Below are 19,451 nucleotides of genomic sequence, written 5' to 3' on the forward strand. Positions count from 1 at the left end.
AATATGAAGAAAATTTAACCACTGATAGTCAGCCAAAAGAGATTTCACAGAAACAATTTGAAAATATTTTTCGTGCAATCGACGTTTTTAAGTAGCAATGCTTAGAGGCTGACCCTGATGAAGAGAGAAGCAGTAAAATATGCAGAAGAGTAGAAGAGGCAATAGAACCATACCGTCGGTTATATGAAAAAAAGAAACAAAATGCCTGCCAAACTACGTTAGCTCAATTCTTTGTTAAGAAGTAGAATAATAAAATTTATATTCTGAATATGTTTTATTGTCTTTCAGCTTCATGGTTTTCCTTTAACTAGGCCCTCGACATACCTTAATTCTTTTATATAAAAATTAAGGTTCAAAAAAGAAATTTGAGGAATGAATTATACTTTTTCCCATAGGTTATTATATTCGATTAGTGTGTTTTCATTTAATGCAGGTGTTTTAAGGAATACATTTTAAGGAATGCACTAATCGAGGGATTACTGTATTATTATAATTTTTGTAATCCTTAAATTTTCTTAAATTTAAATGCAGCCAATATTCATCATGAGAGATGGCATCAAGCATTTTGTTTTTTTATTTTTATGTGATGTTATTTAAAATATTGTCTGTAGCATATTTTAGTTTAATAAGAAATTATATATTTGTTTCTAACAGATAAGCTTAGGTGTTGACAGTTATTCATGACTTATTTTTAACGGTAATGACAACACCACACAATTTTATCAAAGAGATGTTTTATCAGCTGCTTATATTTTGCTGAATTTCAACTCAGCATCATCAGAGCACAACACACTTGTACATGTGACAGTGAGTGAGTGAAACAATACAATTGTATTCGACAAAATATCTAAAGTCCTATTTTTGGCGGCCTCAAACGAAAAAAATAAAAAATAAAACAGCTATGCTGCAGTTTCTCTTAGGATAAGTCTCCCAAATTTTTGGCAAATTGATGCAACCATATTTGTTAAGGTTGGGAGAATTCTTCAAAGCCATTGCTGACTCAAAAAATAATCTTTCAGATCTGTAACGACTCCTAAATAGCACATTCATTTTCCTCCATCTAATCCTGTGTGAAGGTGTGTCCAAAGCGTGGTCTGCCATAGTAATAGTAGCGAATGTATTTTCCATGTTCTTCCAGATTAATGTTAACTGATCTTCCTGTTTGCCTTTAATAGGCCAAGTCACAGGGAACTTCATACACTCCTGCGTGTGCTAAAGGGTGAAGTTTATCCTTAGGTGAGCAGATCAGAGTTGCTAGTTTGACATGAGGTTTGAAAGTGGTGTGAAGGCCATGTTTCATCAATACTTTGGCTATCTTTTCTGATGTACAGTGGTATCTCGCTCCTTCAAACTAATAAAAACCATGCTCGTTCGGATTAGCAAATTTCCCCCCCAAGAGGCAACAATAACTAGCTTTTAAGACAAAAATAATCAGATTGTAATGGTACATCAATGATAGAAACTGATAGAAAAAAAGCTACTGTAATGTAAAACAAAAAATAATAAAGTACACAAGTTTATTTTAGTAAAAAATTTAATTTCTTGTGCCTGTATTGTTGAGGATTCTGATTTAATAAAATTGCATATGTTCAGTACGTAATTTAATTTGCATAAAAAAATATCACTTTCTTGTACACAACACAAAAAAATTTCACAAAATAACACACAAAAAAGTTTATTTCCTTTTCACTGATTTTCTTTTGTTTCTTCGAAGCTAAACTTTTTTCGAATGCTTCTTCTCGGAACTGCATTAGGAACAAAATTTTGTGGAACGGTGTATCATTTTGCTTAGTACATTCTATACACATTAAAACTGTCAGCTACCTCTTCATGTTTTACTTTTTTTTTCTTCGAGTTCTTCCATCGTCATCATAGTCTTCTAATTCATTAGAAGACGATGATTCTACATAATACATCATAAATATGTAGCATCATATTTATAATTTCAGCATCTGATTTGATTTCGATTTCACTTTCGGTTCTACCTGTAATCCATTCCGTAACATTTGTTTGTGAAATTTCATCATTTGGATTTATATTTTTAACCAAATTATGCACATTTTGAATTTCTTCTTTTTGTGTATATTTGTGATTCATGCCGACAATACAGTGCGTACTGTACAGTATAAAAAAGCAAACGTGAACACACAATACATCAAAATACATCTCCAATATAACCGTACAATCGACAGTACAAAAAAAATACTGTACTGTAATAATAATAATAATAAAATAAATAATAATAGTTAAAATAATAATTATTAAATAAAAATAATAGTACACAAAATAATAATACGTAATAAATAAAACTTTTTTTCTTTCAAACCGCAGTTCGGATTACTGGAGGATTTTGGATTAGCGAGATACCACTGTATATCCCTGTTTGTTTTGATTTCTTGCTTGACCTTATCTAAGATAAGGTCAAGCAAGAAAGCTTGACCTTATCAGGTTGTCTAAGACCTAAACAACACTGATATACACTCCTGTAAAACTCCTAATAAAACATCTCTTTGATAAAATTGTATGCTGTTGTTAATACCGTTAAAAATAAGTCATGAATAACAGTCAACACCTAAGCTTATCTGTTAGATTGATGATTCTGCATGGAGAAGATATTGCTTACAAAGCGTGATGGTTCGGTAAGTTGAAACTGAAATTGTCTAGAAAATTGAACAGGTTAGCCTTCCTTAAACGATGCCACGACAATGATATCATTCCATCTTTTCTGAAAGTTAAATAAAAGTTACAATCAGCAAAGGCACATCGTATTTATCGACAGGCGAGTTTAGCGCTTCTCTGAGAACAAATCAGCACTACTCGCATAGAGCTTAGTAAGTTAAACAGCTCTATCACAGCTCTCCAACAAGAACTAATCAACGTGTTAATCCTGAAATGTGGACTGTCCTACATCACACCTCCGAAGTTGCAGCAAAAAAAAATTTACGAAAAGTAAAAAGCAGATACCTGAAGAAATATGAACTCCTACAACAGCACCAACATACGAAGTCCCGACTGCAACTTCGATGAGACCACGTGGTCATAAACATATCGTCAGAAACACTCACTGAAGAAACCAAGAACGCTCTCAGTCTAGGGCTTAACTTTGCTATCATGCCAAAACAAATTCCTAAATTAGAAATTATGATGAAAGTAGAACTGGGTATCCACGATCGTCTGCCGATAATTGCCAATAACGTGCATCTAGATATAGCAAGTATTCTAAACAGGCTAAACCTCCAAAAAGCAATATACCAGGTAATTAAATAACTGCCCTAAAAAGTTATATAAGAATAAAAATATTGTTATTACAAAAGCCGATAAAGGAAATGCAACAGTCATAATGAATCAAGAAGAGTATAACGGAAAAATGCAAGATCTCCTATGTGACGGTTCCACGTATCAAATTATACATCGAGACCCCACTATGTCTCAAAGGAAAAAAGTTCAAAAATTACTGAAAAAAATGACGTCATGGCCCAAAGAAAGCATCAGGAAAATAAAACCAATTCATGTTAAACCACCTCGTATTTTTGGATTACCAAAAATTCACAAAACTAATATCCCCCTACGCCCCATAATCGATAGCATAGATAGTCCCACATATAAACTGGCCCAGCATTTATCCAAGTCGCTTGCCCCTTTACTGTCAACTCCTCTACTTTTGTAAAAAAATTCAGTCCATTTCAAATTCATCATCATCATCAAATTCCTGCCATGTACCCTCAAGGGGTGTACAGGATATGATAGTACTACATGAAAAAATTACATCATTACTAACTTCCTATCTACAATTTTCCTCCAAATCAGTCTGTTACTTGTCAAGACTCCAACATTATCAGATCTTATATTTCTATCATCTAAGGCACTTTGTACCATATCAATCCACCTATATCTTGGTCTTCCTCTGGGTCGTTTTCCTGCCAACCTGGCAGAGAACACTTGTTTTGCTAATCTTTCCTCTCCCATTCTATTTAAGTGACCATACCACCTGAGATTAGCTCTGCTAATGCATTCCTGGATGCTGACAATGCCAAGTTCTTTCCTAATATCCTCATTTTTAATATGATATTGCCATTGATGCCATCTGTTCACACCTGTAATCTTTCTCAGGACTCTCATATCTGCAGTCTCTAGTCTTTGGTCAAGTGTTTTACTTCTAACCCAGCTCTCAGATCCATAAGTTAAAACTGGTTTGAACACCGTCTTGTATACAGCTAATTTAGTGTGCCGACTAATTTCTCTCTTATTCCATATGAATTTATTCAATTGACTTCCCACCATACCAGCTTTGCTGATTCTGTTGTCTATTTCTATATTTAATTTACCATCTTCGGGTGCTTAAGGGTCAAAGCTGTATAACTGAGAGGAGACCTCCACATAGCCTTTAAAGGAATGCGGAGAACCGACCAGGGCTTCTGACCTAATGTCCAATCCTCACCTTCTCGTGGTGCACCCTGTTGGGTATCTACTTTGATACTGAACGAACGAGGATGGGCTGGCAATTTGGGATTTAGCCGACCAAATTGTATTCTTATTGGTTAAACCAAAATAAAAAATGATGGTACAACATGACAAAATTTCATGCCGGCTGGGGCGTCGCCCGGTTAAACAAGGCCCCCGTTGTTTTCGCCAGGGAACCAGGGCGAACAGCGAAAAGTCAGCTACTGGAACAAATCTGAAAACAAACCCCAACTCAACATCACCAGAGTTAAAGATCGGTACTATCAACGTAAGAAGCCTGAATGGCAAAGAAATGGAGCTAGCTGAGGAATTAGATAAGTACCAGATCGACATAATAGGGGTGACTGAAACAAAAAAGACCAAAACTGGTGAGATCTTTCTGAGCAATAAATACAAAATGTTATATTCAGGCAATAACAATCAAGGAAAAGAAGGAGTAGCCATAGTATTCAACACAAAATACGAGGCTAATCTTCTTGAATGGCAGTCAGTCTCAAGTAGAGTAATGTGGGCAAATATGAGAATGGGGAACTGGACAATGAGACTTATTTGTGCCTATGGTCCCACAGAAGGTTCTACTAAGGTAGAAGTGGAGGAATTTTTTGAGGCTTTAGAAAAAGCAACTGACACAATGAAAAAGGAAAAGTTGGTCCTTGTTGGGGATCTAAATAGTAGAGTAGGAAATGATTGTGAGACATACAAAAATATTTTGGGAAAATTTGGAGAAAAGATCAAAGCTAATAATAATGGCAAATATCTGTTGGATTTCTGCTCAGGACATGGACTGGTTATTACTAACACCATGTTCCAACATAAAAATGTGCACAAATTCACATGGAGAGAAGAGGCTAGGAATAAGAAAAGTCTCATTGACTATGTTATTGTTGATAGTGATGTTTTCTCCCTGGTGCAGGACACCAGAGTGTACAGAGGATTTGAAATTGGCAGTGATCACTATTTAGTCTTGAGCAGGATAAAATTGAATTTCATATTGAAAAGAATAACATGTAAGAAAGTTTTAAAGCGAATAAAAGTTGAGCAGCTCTCAGATGTAAACTGTAGTCTAAAATACAGAAATATTATTGAAAAGAAAATGAAAGAGTTTGAGAACAGGAATCAAACCTTGGAGATTCAGTGGCAAACTCTGAAGGAAACATTGATTGATTCTGCCAGAGAGGCATGTGGTGAGGTTGTGTGCAAAGATAAAAAAAGCAGAACTCCCTGGTGGACACAGGAAGTTAAAGAGGCAGTGAAGGAAAAGAAGAAAGCATATCAAAAGTTCCTGGCAAATAAGTCAGCTTTTACTCTTACAGAATACAGAGACAAATGCAAGAAAGCTAAACAGTGTGTAAAACTAGCTAAACAAAAGTCATGGGAGGACTTTGGCAAGAATATAGAAAATAAATATCAAGAAGGTGGCAAAATATTCTGGAGGTTGTTGAAGAAGCTTAGGAATGGAGGAAAGAGTGCTGTAAAAGGAATTAGAGATGATAAAGGTGAAATGAAAACAGGAGAAAAAGATATCCTTGAAGTATGGAGTAATTACTTTGAAAAACTGCTAAATGAAACAAGCAGTGATGACAGCACAGTGATAAAAAACACTGACCAGGCATGCAGTCAGGAATACATATCCATACGTGAAGTAGAAAAAGCCATCAAAGGCTTGAAATGTGGAAAGGCAGCAGGAGTAGATGATATTCGACCAGAAATGCTGAAGTATGGTGGTATAAGAGTCTTACAGTGGCTGCACTGCATAGTTCAGAAAGCATGGACAGAGGGACGAATTCCCGATGATTGGAGTAGAGCTCTCATAGTACCCATATATAAAAAGGGAAATAAAACTGAATGTGAGAATTACAGAGGTATTTCCCTACTGAGTGTTCCTGGCAAGATCTATGCAAGTATACTTGAGAAACGGTTGAGAAGAATTGTGGAAGAAAAGCTTGGTGAAGAACAAGCTGGATTCAGGCCAAATAGAGGCTGTCAGGATCAGATCTTCACTTTACGACAAATAGTCGAGAAAGCATGGGAATATAACAAAGATCTGTATTTAAGTTTTGTCGATTTGGAAAAGGCATATGACAAGGTGCCAAGAGAGAAGCTATTCAATACGCTGCAGTTATATGGTGTCAATGGGGCATTATATCAAGCAATACTTAGTCTTTATTTGAGTTGTGAGTCAGCAGTTAGAATTGAAGGAAGTACAGGAAGATGGTTTAATGTTAAATCTGGTGTGAGACAAGGATGTACATTATCCCCTCTGTTATTCATTATCTATATGGATCACATTATGAAGGAATGTGGTATTAAACCTGATATCAAAATTGGAGATGTTAATGTCAGCTCTTTGCTTTATGCGGATGATGTTATACTTCTAAATAAATCCGCTACAAGTCTGCAAGATTCTCTGACTAAATTGAATAGCTGTTGTAATAAATATGGTATGAAGGTCAGCAATAAAAAGACAAAGACAATGAAAATAGGCAGAATCATTGAAAATGTCAACTGTGTTGTGAATGGAGAACCTGTGGAACAAGTAAAACATTTCAGCTACTTAGGCACAATTTTTACTGAAGATGGTAAACTAAATATAGAAATAGACAACAGAATCAGCAAAGCTGGTATGGTGGGAAGTCAATTGAATAAATTCATATGGAATAAGAAAGAAATTAGTCGGAACACTAAATTAGCTGTATACAAGACTGTGTTCAAACCAATTTTAACTTATGGATCTGAGAGCTGGGTCAGAAGTAAAACACTTGACCAAAGACTAGAGACCGCAGATATGAGAGTCCTGAGAAAGATTAGAGGCGTGAACAGATGGCATCAATTGCAATATCATATTAAAAATGAGGATATTAGGAAAGAAGTTGACATTGTCAGCATCCAGGAATGCGTTAGCAGAGCTAATCTCAGATGGTATGGTCACTTAAATAGAATGGGAGAGGAAAGATTAGCAAAACAAGTGTTCTCTGCCAGGTTGGCAGGAAAACAACCCAGAGGAAGACCAAAATATAGGTGGATTGATACGGTACAAAGTGCCTTAGACGATAGAAATATAAGATCTGATAATGTTGGAGTCTTGACAAGTAACAGACTGATTTGGAGGAAAATTGTAGATAGGAAGTTAGTAATGATGTAATTTTTTCATGTAGTACTGTCATATCCTGTACACCCCTTGAGGGTACATGGCAGGAATTTGATGATGATGATGATGATGATGATTTACCATCTTCACTAAAAATCGTGCCTAAGTAGCTGAAATGTTTTACTTGTTCCACAAGTTCTCCATTCACAACACAGTTGAAATTTCCAATGATTCTGCCTAATTTCATTGTCTTTGTCTTTTTATTCCTGACCTTCATACCATATCTATTACAACAGTTATTCAATTTAGTCAGAGAATCCTGCAGACTTGTAGCAGGTTTATTTAGAAGTATAACATCATCCGCATAAAGCAAAGAGCTGACATTAACATCTCAAATTTTGATATAATGTTTAATACCACTTTCCTTCATAATGTGATCCATATAGATAATGAATAACAGAGGGGATAATGTACATCCTTGTCTCACACCAGATTTAACATTAAACCATCTTCCTGTGCTTCCTTCAATTCTAACTGCTGACTTACAACTCAAATAAAGACTAAGTATTGCTTGATATAATGGACAGTTGACACCATATAACGGTAGTGTATTGAATAGCTTCACTCTTGGCACCTTGTCATATGCCTTTTCCAAATCGACAAAACTCAAATTCAGATCTTTGTTATATTCCCATGATTTCACCACTATTTGTCGTAAAGTGAAGATCTGATCCTGACAACCTCTATTTGGCCTGAATCCAGCTTGTTCTTCACCCAGCTTTTATTCCACAATTCTTCTCAACCGTTTCTCAAGTATACTTGCATAGATCTTGCCAGGAACACTCAGTAGGGAAATACCTCTGTAATTCTCACATTCAGCTTTATTTCCCTTTTTATATATGGGCACTCTGAGAGCTCTACTCCAATCATCGGGAATTCGTCCCTCTGTCCTGGCTTTCTGAACTATGCAGTTCAGCCACTGTAAGACTTTTATACCACCACACTTCAGCATTTCTGGTCGAATATCATCTACTCCTGCTGCCTTTCCACATTTCAAGCCTTTGACGGTGTTTTCTACCTCAAGTATGGATATGTATTCCTGACTGCATGCCTATTCAGTGTTTTTTACCACTGTGCTGTCATCACTGCTTGTTTCATTTAGCAGTTTTTCAAAGTAATTACTCCATACTTCAAGGATATCTTTTCTCCCTGTTTTCATGTCACCTTTATCATCTCTAACTCCTTTTACAGCACTCTTTCCTCCATTCCTAAGCTTCTTCAACAACCTCCAGAATATTTTGCCACCTTCTTGATATTTCAAAACACTGGTTAAAAATCTTATCCTAAAAAATTCAGATATAATGCTTAGTTTTGATGTCATCTCTTTCTTTACCAATATATCAGTTATAGACACTCTTTATTTAATCAAGTCTAAATTTCTCCCTGATATTTTTGAATTATTTAAATTTACTATGAATGCAGGTACTTTACATAGGGAGGAAAATTCTACAAACAGACTAATGGTACTGCTGTGTTCCCCCCCGTTAGCAAATTTTTACATGGAACACTTTCAAAACAAAGTACGATGATGTGTTTGCCATCTGGCCCCATGGACAAGACACTTTGGATGTGTTTGTCACCTACCTAAACAGCTAACACCCCAAAATCCATTTCACAGTAGAAAAAGAATCAAATAACTGTTCACATTAGTCACCCGCCTTTCAGATGGATCACTATCTTTTTCCATTTACAGAAAGCCTACACACACACAGTAAGATACCTACATAAACAATCACATCATCATCCAGTCCAACAGTATGGCATTTTAAAAACACACACAGTGCCAGAGCCATTTGTTCTAATGATACAGCTCTGACCACAGAACTCAAATATCTGCGCCATATGTTCTTGGCCAATGGCATAAACATGTGCCCAGTACTCTACCCCTCCCCTAATACACAAGAACACAACATGACCATTTCTATTCCCTATGTCAGAGGTACATCAGAAAAGATAGCCAAAGGACTATGCCCAAAGTATTGATGAAAAATGGCCTTCTCACTACTTTCAAACCTCACGTCAAACTAGCAACTCTGATCCGCTCGCCTAAGGATAAACTTCACCCTTCATCACACCCAGAAGTGTATGATGTTCCCTGTGACTCTGACTTAGCATATTATGGGCAAACAAGAAGATTGGTTAACATCTGCCTGGAAGAGCATGAAAAATACATTTGCTACTAGTCAGGACTGGCAGACCACATTTGGACACTCCTTCACACAAGATTAGATGGAGGAAAACGAATGTGCTATTTAGGAGTCGTTTCAGATCTGAAAGATTATTTTTTGAGTCGGCAATGGCTTTGAAGACAAATTTAGTTGCATTAATTTGTTAAAAATTTGGGAGACTGTTATCCTAAGAGACCCCCCCCCCCCCCACATAGCTTTTTTTTTTCGCTAGAGGGTGCCAAAAATAGGACTTTAGATCTTTTGTCCATTGCAATTGTATTGTTTCACTCACTGTCGCGTGTACAAGTGTGCTGTGCTCTGATGATGCTGAGTTGAAATTCAGCAAAATATAAGCAGTTATATAAAACATCTCTTTGATAAAATTGTGTGGTGTTATTAATACCGTTAAAAATAAGTCATGAATATGTATTTATTTACTGACAATGAGTATTATTTCCAGTTGAACTACTTGATTTTAATAGATAGTTTAAAAAATCACATAACTGTGCCCTCAATGAGTTAAAATGGTGCAAATAGTTTGTCTCTTTCCAGATAGTGAATCCCTATTTGGAAACAGTAGTTTACCATGGCCTATTCCACAGTTGGAGAATATGGCCAACAGCATACCATTTATTCCATTAACAGTTGAGAATGATGAATCATCGCCACCTAGGAGTTCTAGTAGTAGTAGTAGTAGTAGTTGTAGTAGTATTCATTCTCGTAGCAGAAGTACAAGTCAGTCAGAAGATGAGGATAGGATTTCTACTCATATATCTGTAAGTACCTGTAGCATTTAGATTTTTTTCTGGTTAGCTGTAGGAAGTTTTTTCACTTCGTTACAAAGTAAATTATACTTGCCAAGAAATTATATTCTTGTGTACCCAAGTGTAAGCAAACAACATTTCTGTATGAAGTATTATCACAACTAGGCTCTTTGTATATAGAGGCAAATGTGAAGTCAACACACTCATGAAGAATTAAACAAGAATATAATTTCCTGACAAGTATAACTTTCTCTTCTTCTTTTAACTCTTTTTTATAGTCACTTCTGGCTATAGATGTCTACCAATTCTCTCCATCTGTTTCTATCATGAGCTTGTTGGTGCCAAAGAGTTCCAATTGTTTTTCTTATATCATCTGACCATCTTCTTTCATATTTTCAAGCTGATCTTTTACCTTCATGTGGCTGCCACTCCAGTATAACTTATGTCCATCTATTGCCCTTGAGTCTTGTAATGTGTCTCACCTATTTCCATTTCTTTCGAAATATGTTTTCTCCAATATCAAAAAATTTTGTTTTAGCTCTTATTTCTTCATTTTTGCTTTTATTCCTGAGTCTTATGTTTTGCAGACATCTTTCCATTCTTTCTGTTTTTTTGCATTTTATCTATCATTTCCTTTTTGATTGGCCATACTTCTGTTCCTTATGTCATAACAGGCAATATACATTGGCTGAACAATCTTTCTCTGTTCTGAGATTTTATTTTGCTGTTTAAAAACCTCTTCAGTTTTCCAAAAGCTGACCATCCCATTCTTATTCTTCTTTTCACTTCTTCCATAACTCGTTTCTTCATTGTTAACAATTTTCCTAAGTGTACCTACTCATCTACTATTTCAATTTCTTTATTGTTTACCTTAATAACATTGTGTCTTTCATCGTGTCCTTTTTGGTTTTCTCAGAATTAATGTCTAATCCAATTTCTGTTGATTTAAGTGTTAATGTTTTATCATTTCCTTTAAATCTTCCATATTGTTTGCAATAATAAGAATATCATAAGCAAATGTTAGGGTTATTTAATTTAATTCCATTAATATTGACTACTTTATTGGACCACTCTAAATTACTTATTCCCTGATTTATGTGAAATTTTTTACTTATTTCATTAAGAATGATATTTGATGTAATATTTCCATAAATATATTTTATTATATCAATGAATTGTTTTTCAAATCCATAATCTCCAGGAGCTTCTATTATTGATGATGTTTTTATGCACTCAAAAGCTTGTTTAAAATCTATGAAGGCCATGTGAAGAGGAAGGTTGTATGTATTGCATTTTTCAATAAGCAGGCCAATTGATTGAATATAATCTATGTATTGATGTTCTTTCTGAAACCAGCATGTTCAGAGGGTTGTATTATATTAAGTATTGTTTCTAATCTATTGGTTATAATTCTAGTGAAAAGCTCATAAACATGGGATAACAAACTAATAGGTGTATAGTTTTCTAGTTTTAATTTACTTCCTTTTTTATTCAGTAAAACAATGTTTGCATTATTCTATATATTTGAGGTGTTTCTTCTTTTTGATGCATCTTTTGAAGAGGATTTTCAGTTCTTGTTTTAGAATATCCCCACCTCCTTTAATCATTATTATTAAACCATCCTCTCTGGTAGCTCTATTGTTTTTCATTTGTTTTAATGCTTTTTCAATTTCAAAGATTTCTAATGGAGGTATGAGGGTGGTCTGATAAGTTCTGGGCCTAACAATGAAAACACGAATTTATAATTTCAAAATTATTTTTATTTTTCAACACAATCTTCCTTAAGACTAATATACATTTATTCCAGCGATGCTCCAGTACCATTATCCTGTCCCTGTAGTGGTTCTCTGTAAGATCTGCAAAATACCCCTCTACAGCTGTAATCACCTCTTGATTTGAAGAAAAACGCTGATCAGCGAGGAAGAGTTTTAGTTTTGAGAAGAGATAGAAGTCAGAGGGAGCCAAATCTGTGGAATAGGGTGGATGTTCCAGCAATTCAAAGTGCAGATCCCTTAATTTTACCATTGCCAAAACACTTTTGTGGGCAGGTGCATTGTCCTGCATGAAAGATGATTTTTTCCTTATGTAAACTGGGTCTTTTTCTCACAAATTTTTTCATCTAGTCTGGTTAAAAGATCAGAACAATATTCTCCTATTATTGTTTTACCCTTTTCAAGATAATTAATAAACAAAATGCTTTAGCATCCCAAAACACTGATGCCATGACCTTTCCTGCTGATGCAACTGACTTTGTCTTCTTTGGTGCTGAATAACCCGGCTTCTGTCCACTGTTTTAACTGCTGTTTGGATTCTGGTGTGTAATGGTGAATCCATGTCTCATCCATAGTAATAAATCGACGCACAAAATCAGTTTTATTCTTGTTAAAACATTCCAAGCACTGTTCAGAGATTTTCATGCGAGTGCGTTTTTCATTTGCAATTCTTCATGCAAAATGTATCCTACATGTTCTTTTGAAATGCCTATAGTCTCAGCAATTTCACGCACTTTGACTCGGCAGTCATCTAGTACCATATCGGGCACTTGATTTCTGGTGTTGTTACACTTTTTGGACGACCTTCACACGGATCATCTTTAAGGCTGGTACTGCTATGTTTAAACTCGGCAGCCCATTTCTTAATTGTCGAAAACGAAGGAGAAGAGTGCCCATAAACTTTTATGAACTTTGAATGAATTTCTTTTGGTATTAAGCCTTCTTTTACAAAGAATTTTATAACCGCACGATACTCAATTTTATTTATTTCAAGGGATACAAACAACACTTTTGCTTCAGACAGCTGTATAAAACAAACTACTTAATAGAATGACTTGCAATTTCACATGGATGCTTATGACAGATGTACCAACTTAGAAAAAAAAACCTTGTCGATATTGTTGCCAGCTATGGTTAAGGCCGAAAACTTTTCAGACTACTCTCGTATATCTGAGGTATTGTCATAATCTTTTTTTTTTCTGTTGATTCTGAAATTTTCTTTCTATCTTCACTTTTAGATTTTCATGTAGAAATTTTTTGCTTCTTCTCTGATTTTTTCTTGTTTGCTAAATAATTTTCTTCCATTTTGGTTTTCAAGAGCTATAATATTCTTCCTTCCAGATGAAAGATTATTTCTTATAATTCTGAGGTTTCCATTTTTATCAATGATTTTTTGGATCATATCATCTTCTCTTTTCTTAATATCTTCTTTTATATGTATCCTTATTGCCTTGTTTATTACTCTTATTGCAGCAGTTCCTTTTTTCCCCCTTCTGCAGTCAATTGTTTTCTTTTAAATTTTGTGCTGATTCAATAAGAATGTTTCTTTTATGTTCTTTTTCATGGTCAATGCTTATTCCTGTATTTGATATCCTTTGTATATTTTCTTTTCTTTTCCACTGATATCTTAATGGTATCCTTATGTGTATGAAGTATTTCAGCTTTTATAATATTTTTCCTTTTTTGCAATATGACTCTCTCAGCTTTCACTGGTATAGCAATCCCTCAATTAGTGTGCCTAATGTGTTCTTTAAAACAGGCACATTAATCAAAAACGCACTAATCAAATATAATAACCTATGGGAAAATGTATAATTCGTTCCTCAGATTTCCTTTTTGACCCTTAAGTTTTCTATAAAAGAATTAGGGTATGTCTCAGGGCCTAGTTAAAGGAAAACCATGAAGCTGAAAGACAATCAAACATATTCAGAATATAAATTTATTATTCTGCTTCTTAACAGAGAATTGAGCTAACATAGTTTGGCAAGCATTCTGGTTCTTTTTTTCATACAACTGATGGTATGGCCCTATTGTCTCTTCTGCTAATTTTACTGGTTCTCTCTTCACCAGGGTCAGTCTCTAAGCATCACTGCTTATAAACTTCAATTGTACGAAAACTATTTTCAAACTGTTTCTGTGAAACCTCTTTCGGCTTGTCGGTGATTAAATTTTCTTCATATTCTTCAGGATCTTCCCGCTGTGCATCTAAATTTAGCAGGTTGGAATCGCTCAACTTCTCAGAATGAGATTTTCATTTGAAAAGCCTCTAAAATCATTTGCACAATGTGGAAGAATGTGCAAATGATTGTTTCGAATGTTTTGAAACGGCTCACATATTGCTAGCTGTAATTTCATTCACCTTTGCGACTTTATAACCAAGCTGTGATTTCTCTGATTTGGCCAGAAAAGTCTTGGAAGGCATTTGCTTCCAAAAAAAATGCTAGTTTCATCGACATTAAATATTTGTTGATCACAATAGTCCCCCTTCTTACACAGTTTTCTTCAAAATCTCTGGATATCTCCTTATCTGCACTTGCAGCTTCACCTGCGATTAGAACATTATGTAGGCTATTGCTCTTTTTGAAATGCTCAAATCACCCAGCACTAATGTGGAATTTTTCTTCTTTTCCATCATTGACAGCCCTTTCTTTCCAGGTTACAAAGAGACAATGCTTTTGATTTAATAAGGACAGTGTTTAGTGGGATCCGTTTTTGGTTACAATCTTCGATCCATGTAAAAAGAAGTCTTTCTTATTCAATCATTATAATACTTTGATTTCGAGTGCATGCATGATGAACTTGAAGTAGCCTTACCTTTCTCCTTGTATTCAGCAGTTGATTCACCCATTTTTGTGTTCTTGTCCTATCTTTGCTCTGGACTCGCCTTGTTCATTTTTCTTTATTATTTCAAGTTTTTCTTCCAATCAGATTACTTTTTGAATAATTTTAACACTTCTATTTTTTGCTCACTAATTCTTTTACTCGTGATTAAAGGTTAGGAAAATAATTTAAAATAAAAAAGTAAGGAAAATACAGTAATTGCACAAGATATGATCAGCAAAATGCTATGTAAAGCAGACGACATAAATTTTGGCAGTAAATTTGGAACATAGTGTACATGGAAATAGTGTAGTATACCATTAAAAATGACTTTGTAAAATGTTTCAAATCGGTAACTAAATTATTTCATCCATGTGAGTGATTTTTTTAAAATAGTTAGTCATAAAAAATGTATAGATCGAAAATTTTTAAAATCTCTAACATTTGATGAAAAGCCAATTAATTAAAATGAAAAGTTAATTAAATTAAGGAGATAAAAATCCCTTATTATTTTACAGCCAGTATGCGGAACTCTAAGATCGAAAACTATGATCTAAGAGTTTCATGCCGAAGAACTATTGGCAAATCCAAGTGTAAGTGACCACCTGGTAATACAACCAAGGCAACTCGAAGCAAAGGTGGAGCAAGCTCCCTCACTATCCTTGATATTTTCTCATAATGTAAAAACACACAGCTCCTAGGAGATATAATACTGCTTTACTCTTAGATCGAAACTCTTAGATCATAGTTTTCGATCGTAGAGTTTTGCATACTGGCTGTAAAATAATAAGAGATTTTTATCCCCTTAATTTAATCTGTAACATTTATTTTTAAGATGTATATAGGCACACTAATATAATTTTAGAGGCACACTAATCAAATTTGGGTATCGAAAAAAAAAATGATGCACTAATCAGGGGCGTATTAATCTAGGGATTGCTGTATTTCTATTTTCCCTCTCATCATTCTGTGATCAGGGGTGATGCCAATATGGCTTAAAATACTAACATCCCTGCTGCATTAAATAATAATCATTGCAAAAGTCAATTTTAATTTTTATGGTATAGTATGGTACTGACTCATATCCCCCCACCCCTCCACTAACTAAGTTCTGTGATCCAGCAGCTTTTCCTGTTATGTGTCACTGGAGAAGAAAGAGAGAAATCTAGTGACTTAAGGACAAGACCAGTGATGGATAAACACAAAATAAAATTAATTTAATTTAAAAATTGAATTCAATACTTATTTTATTCCATCCCCTTTCCCCCAAAGAAATTCTCCATTGGTTTTTATAAGTAATTGAATAGGTATGAAAGTTACTCTTTTTCATGCCCAGAGATTTTCTTTCTTGGTTTACTGTTCATAAATTTTAGAGACAATTTTCAGGCTATTTAAGTTATACTCCTTTATCATTATCTGAAACATATGCTACATTCACTTTGCTTGCCTATTGTGTATAGAATTCTCCATTTCTGTGAATTAGGATACTGACACCAGTCAGGATTTATAGCAGTAAACAGAGAAGAAAATAACATCAATAAGACATTCCCTAGATATGGGAAAAGTAGTTTGGCTGTGTGCTGAACTCTTATAGAGTTTATTAAAGAAAGAATATAGTTCAAGAGAGGCAAATTAAAAGCACAAAAAAAACACATATTCAGCATAATTTATTTTAGGTTGCTACTTGAGCCATTTAAAACAAGTCCTCTTTTAATAAATATAGCTGTTTCAAGATTTGTTGCTATAGTTTTTAGGCTTACATATTGTTATAACATTACTATAATATGGTTTTTTTTTATTATTATTATTATTATTACATAACACCTCCAGGGAGTCCGCGACTCATCGAGGGAGGGTACCTACTCTACAATTCTTCGTTTCCACCAACCGCAACTACCTTCATCATCATCACCAATGCCATCTACCGCCGACCACCACTAGTATTTTCACGACAAGTTTTAATTGATATTTAAGAAGAATAGTCTCCTGAAACTGAAGATATTATTTCAGATACATATATGATCATTTTAAATGTAGAGACATTGAGAGAACTAACTACTGACCATAAAGGAATCCCAGTTTTGTGGATTCATAGATTCTCTGAGCTACCCCATGAAAGATGTGGAGAGCAGCCACAATTTTTTTTTTTTTTTTTCCCAAAATGACAAATAATGACTATTTTGGATTTGGTGGGACTTCAGAGAAATGAACTTCCAGCATAATTTTTATATTTCTTTCCTGATTTTATTCGCCATTGTTATACAAAGTCTAGTGTTATACCAAAAGTTTTTATTTGTTGTATTAATTTCTTGTAAAGCATTATAATAAAGGATAATGACATTATAACCTCAAACTCTGATATAAAATTACAACTGCAGTGGTATGTCCTCATTTGACATCTAGAAGATCTGTAATATATTAGGCTATAGGTAGATAACTTGCATTTGCTGCCTATTTGTTTTGTTTTGTTTTTAGTTTTGTTACTTATAACTTCATCCAGAAGATTCCATAGGAATTATTGTAGTATATTGGTAAATAAATCTTTTTGTTTCAGCCATTGCTTAGTACATGATGACTTTGTATTTTCAGTTGTATTGTCATATAATCATATAATGGATTTTTCAGATACCCATTTTGTAATGGAATGCCATCTATTGCATGGCCTGCATGTCTTGAATAGCTAGGATATATATTGGGATGGCTGAACTGGTATCCTATGCTAAGCTCAGAAAGAGCAGCTGAACAAATGTTACGAGGGTGGTCTGAAAAGTTCTGTCTAATAATGAAAAAACGAATTTATAATTTCAAAATTATTTTTATTTTTCAACATAATCTCCCTTAATACATTCTTTCCAGAACTGAAAGATGGAAAAATAAGGCATTGCATGGAAAATACCTTCACTGTATAGAGGACAGTGCTGACAGCAACCTGACCTGGCAATAGTTGAGAAATGGAGCACTAAAGAAAGAAACAGTGAGGAATTTTTGCAGCACAAGAACAGGCCATTAAAACCAACATAATGAAAGCGAAAATACAAAAAAATCAACACAACAGTAAATGCAGATTGTGCAAAGAGAAAGAAGAAACAGTAGACCATATTATAAGCGGGTGCAACAAAATTGCACAAAATGAGTATCGTAAAAGGCACAATAATGTAGCTAAGATAATTCACTGGCAGTTATGTAAAAAAGTACAGGTTTATATTATCTAAAGACTATTGGAAGCATAAAGTTGACCAAAAAGTGATTGAGAATGAAAAAGCTAAAATACTATGGGATTTCAAAATCCAGACTTACAAAAGCTTGGAATGTAATACACCCAATATAACAGTGGTTGAAAAAAAGTGAAAACATGAGTGTTCAGTTTATCGAAATATCAATACCAGGAGATAGCCAAATTGATAAAAAAGAAACTGAAAATATGACAAAGTATCTCGAGTTGTAAGTCAAAGTTGAACGAATTTGGCAAAAGAGAACAAAAGTTGTTCCCATAATAATAGGTGCTTTAGGCACCATCCCCAAAACATTGAAAAAACATCTAGAAGCACTCGAGTTAGATGGATTAAAAACCAGGCAGCTGCAAAAGGCCGCTTTGTTTGTTCGTATTCAGAAGGTATTTTCACAACTCATAGACCCTTAGGTAGGGCTCGAATTAGTGGAATATAACCAGCCTTTTACTTAAGGCTGGGAAAGCAAATCAAGCTTGGATGAATATTATATATATATATTAGATATATTGTCAGTGGCTCGGTTTGAAAGCACTAGTTCTCCTCTGATCACTGAAGTTAAGCAAACCTGAGCCTAGTTAGTACTTGGCAAAGTGACCACCTGAGAACTCTGGGTTTCTTCTGGCATAAAATAAATTTTTACTTTGCAAAGGCATTTGAGAGAATACCACATGGAACTTTGTTATGCAGATTAGAACAAATGGGGATAGATGAGGAAGCAGTGGAGAGGATTCAGAGGCGAGTGACCAAGATGGTGAGTGGCTTGTGGAATGTTCCCTATGAGGATAGATTGAGGTTGTGTGGATTGCAGAAGCTGATTGATTTGATAGGAGAAAAAGAAGGGGATAAGATAGAAACATTTAAGTTGCTTTATGGGTTTTATAGGATAGATGCAGTGGAAATGTTTCAGCACTTGGCTAGAGGGACCAGAACAAAGGTGTCCCCGGAAGTTGAATAAAGATATGGTTAGTAGGGGTGTGAGGACTAGATTTTTTGCTTGGAGAGTTGTGAATGAGTGGAATAGGTTGTCAGAGTCAGTTGTGAGTGCTTTGTCTGTTAATGGGTTCAAAGATAGGTATTGATAGATTGTG

At 34.7% G+C, this 19,451-nt stretch overlaps 1 protein-coding gene across 5 annotated transcripts in view; it reads left to right on the plus strand.

Moving 5' to 3' along the window:
- Positions 1-19,451, plus strand: part of LOC150097825 (CUE domain-containing protein 2) — a 408,650-nt gene that overhangs the window by 216,676 nt on the left and 172,523 nt on the right. For all 5 annotated transcript variants that reach the window (XM_090406327.1, XM_090406324.1, XM_090406326.1 and 2 more), the window contains one exon: positions 10,330-10,553. In XM_090406327.1, the coding sequence (XP_090262453.1) occupies positions 10,330-10,553 (224 nt within the window). The remainder of the gene's footprint in view (positions 1-10,329; positions 10,554-19,451) is intronic.

The sequence above is a fragment of the Typopeltis vanoorti genome, chromosome 16, assembly GCF_054136105.1.
Source record: "Typopeltis vanoorti isolate ZY-2024b chromosome 16, IOZ_Tvanoo_1.0, whole genome shotgun sequence".
NCBI classification, from domain to species: domain Eukaryota; kingdom Metazoa; phylum Arthropoda; class Arachnida; order Uropygi; family Thelyphonidae; genus Typopeltis; species Typopeltis vanoorti.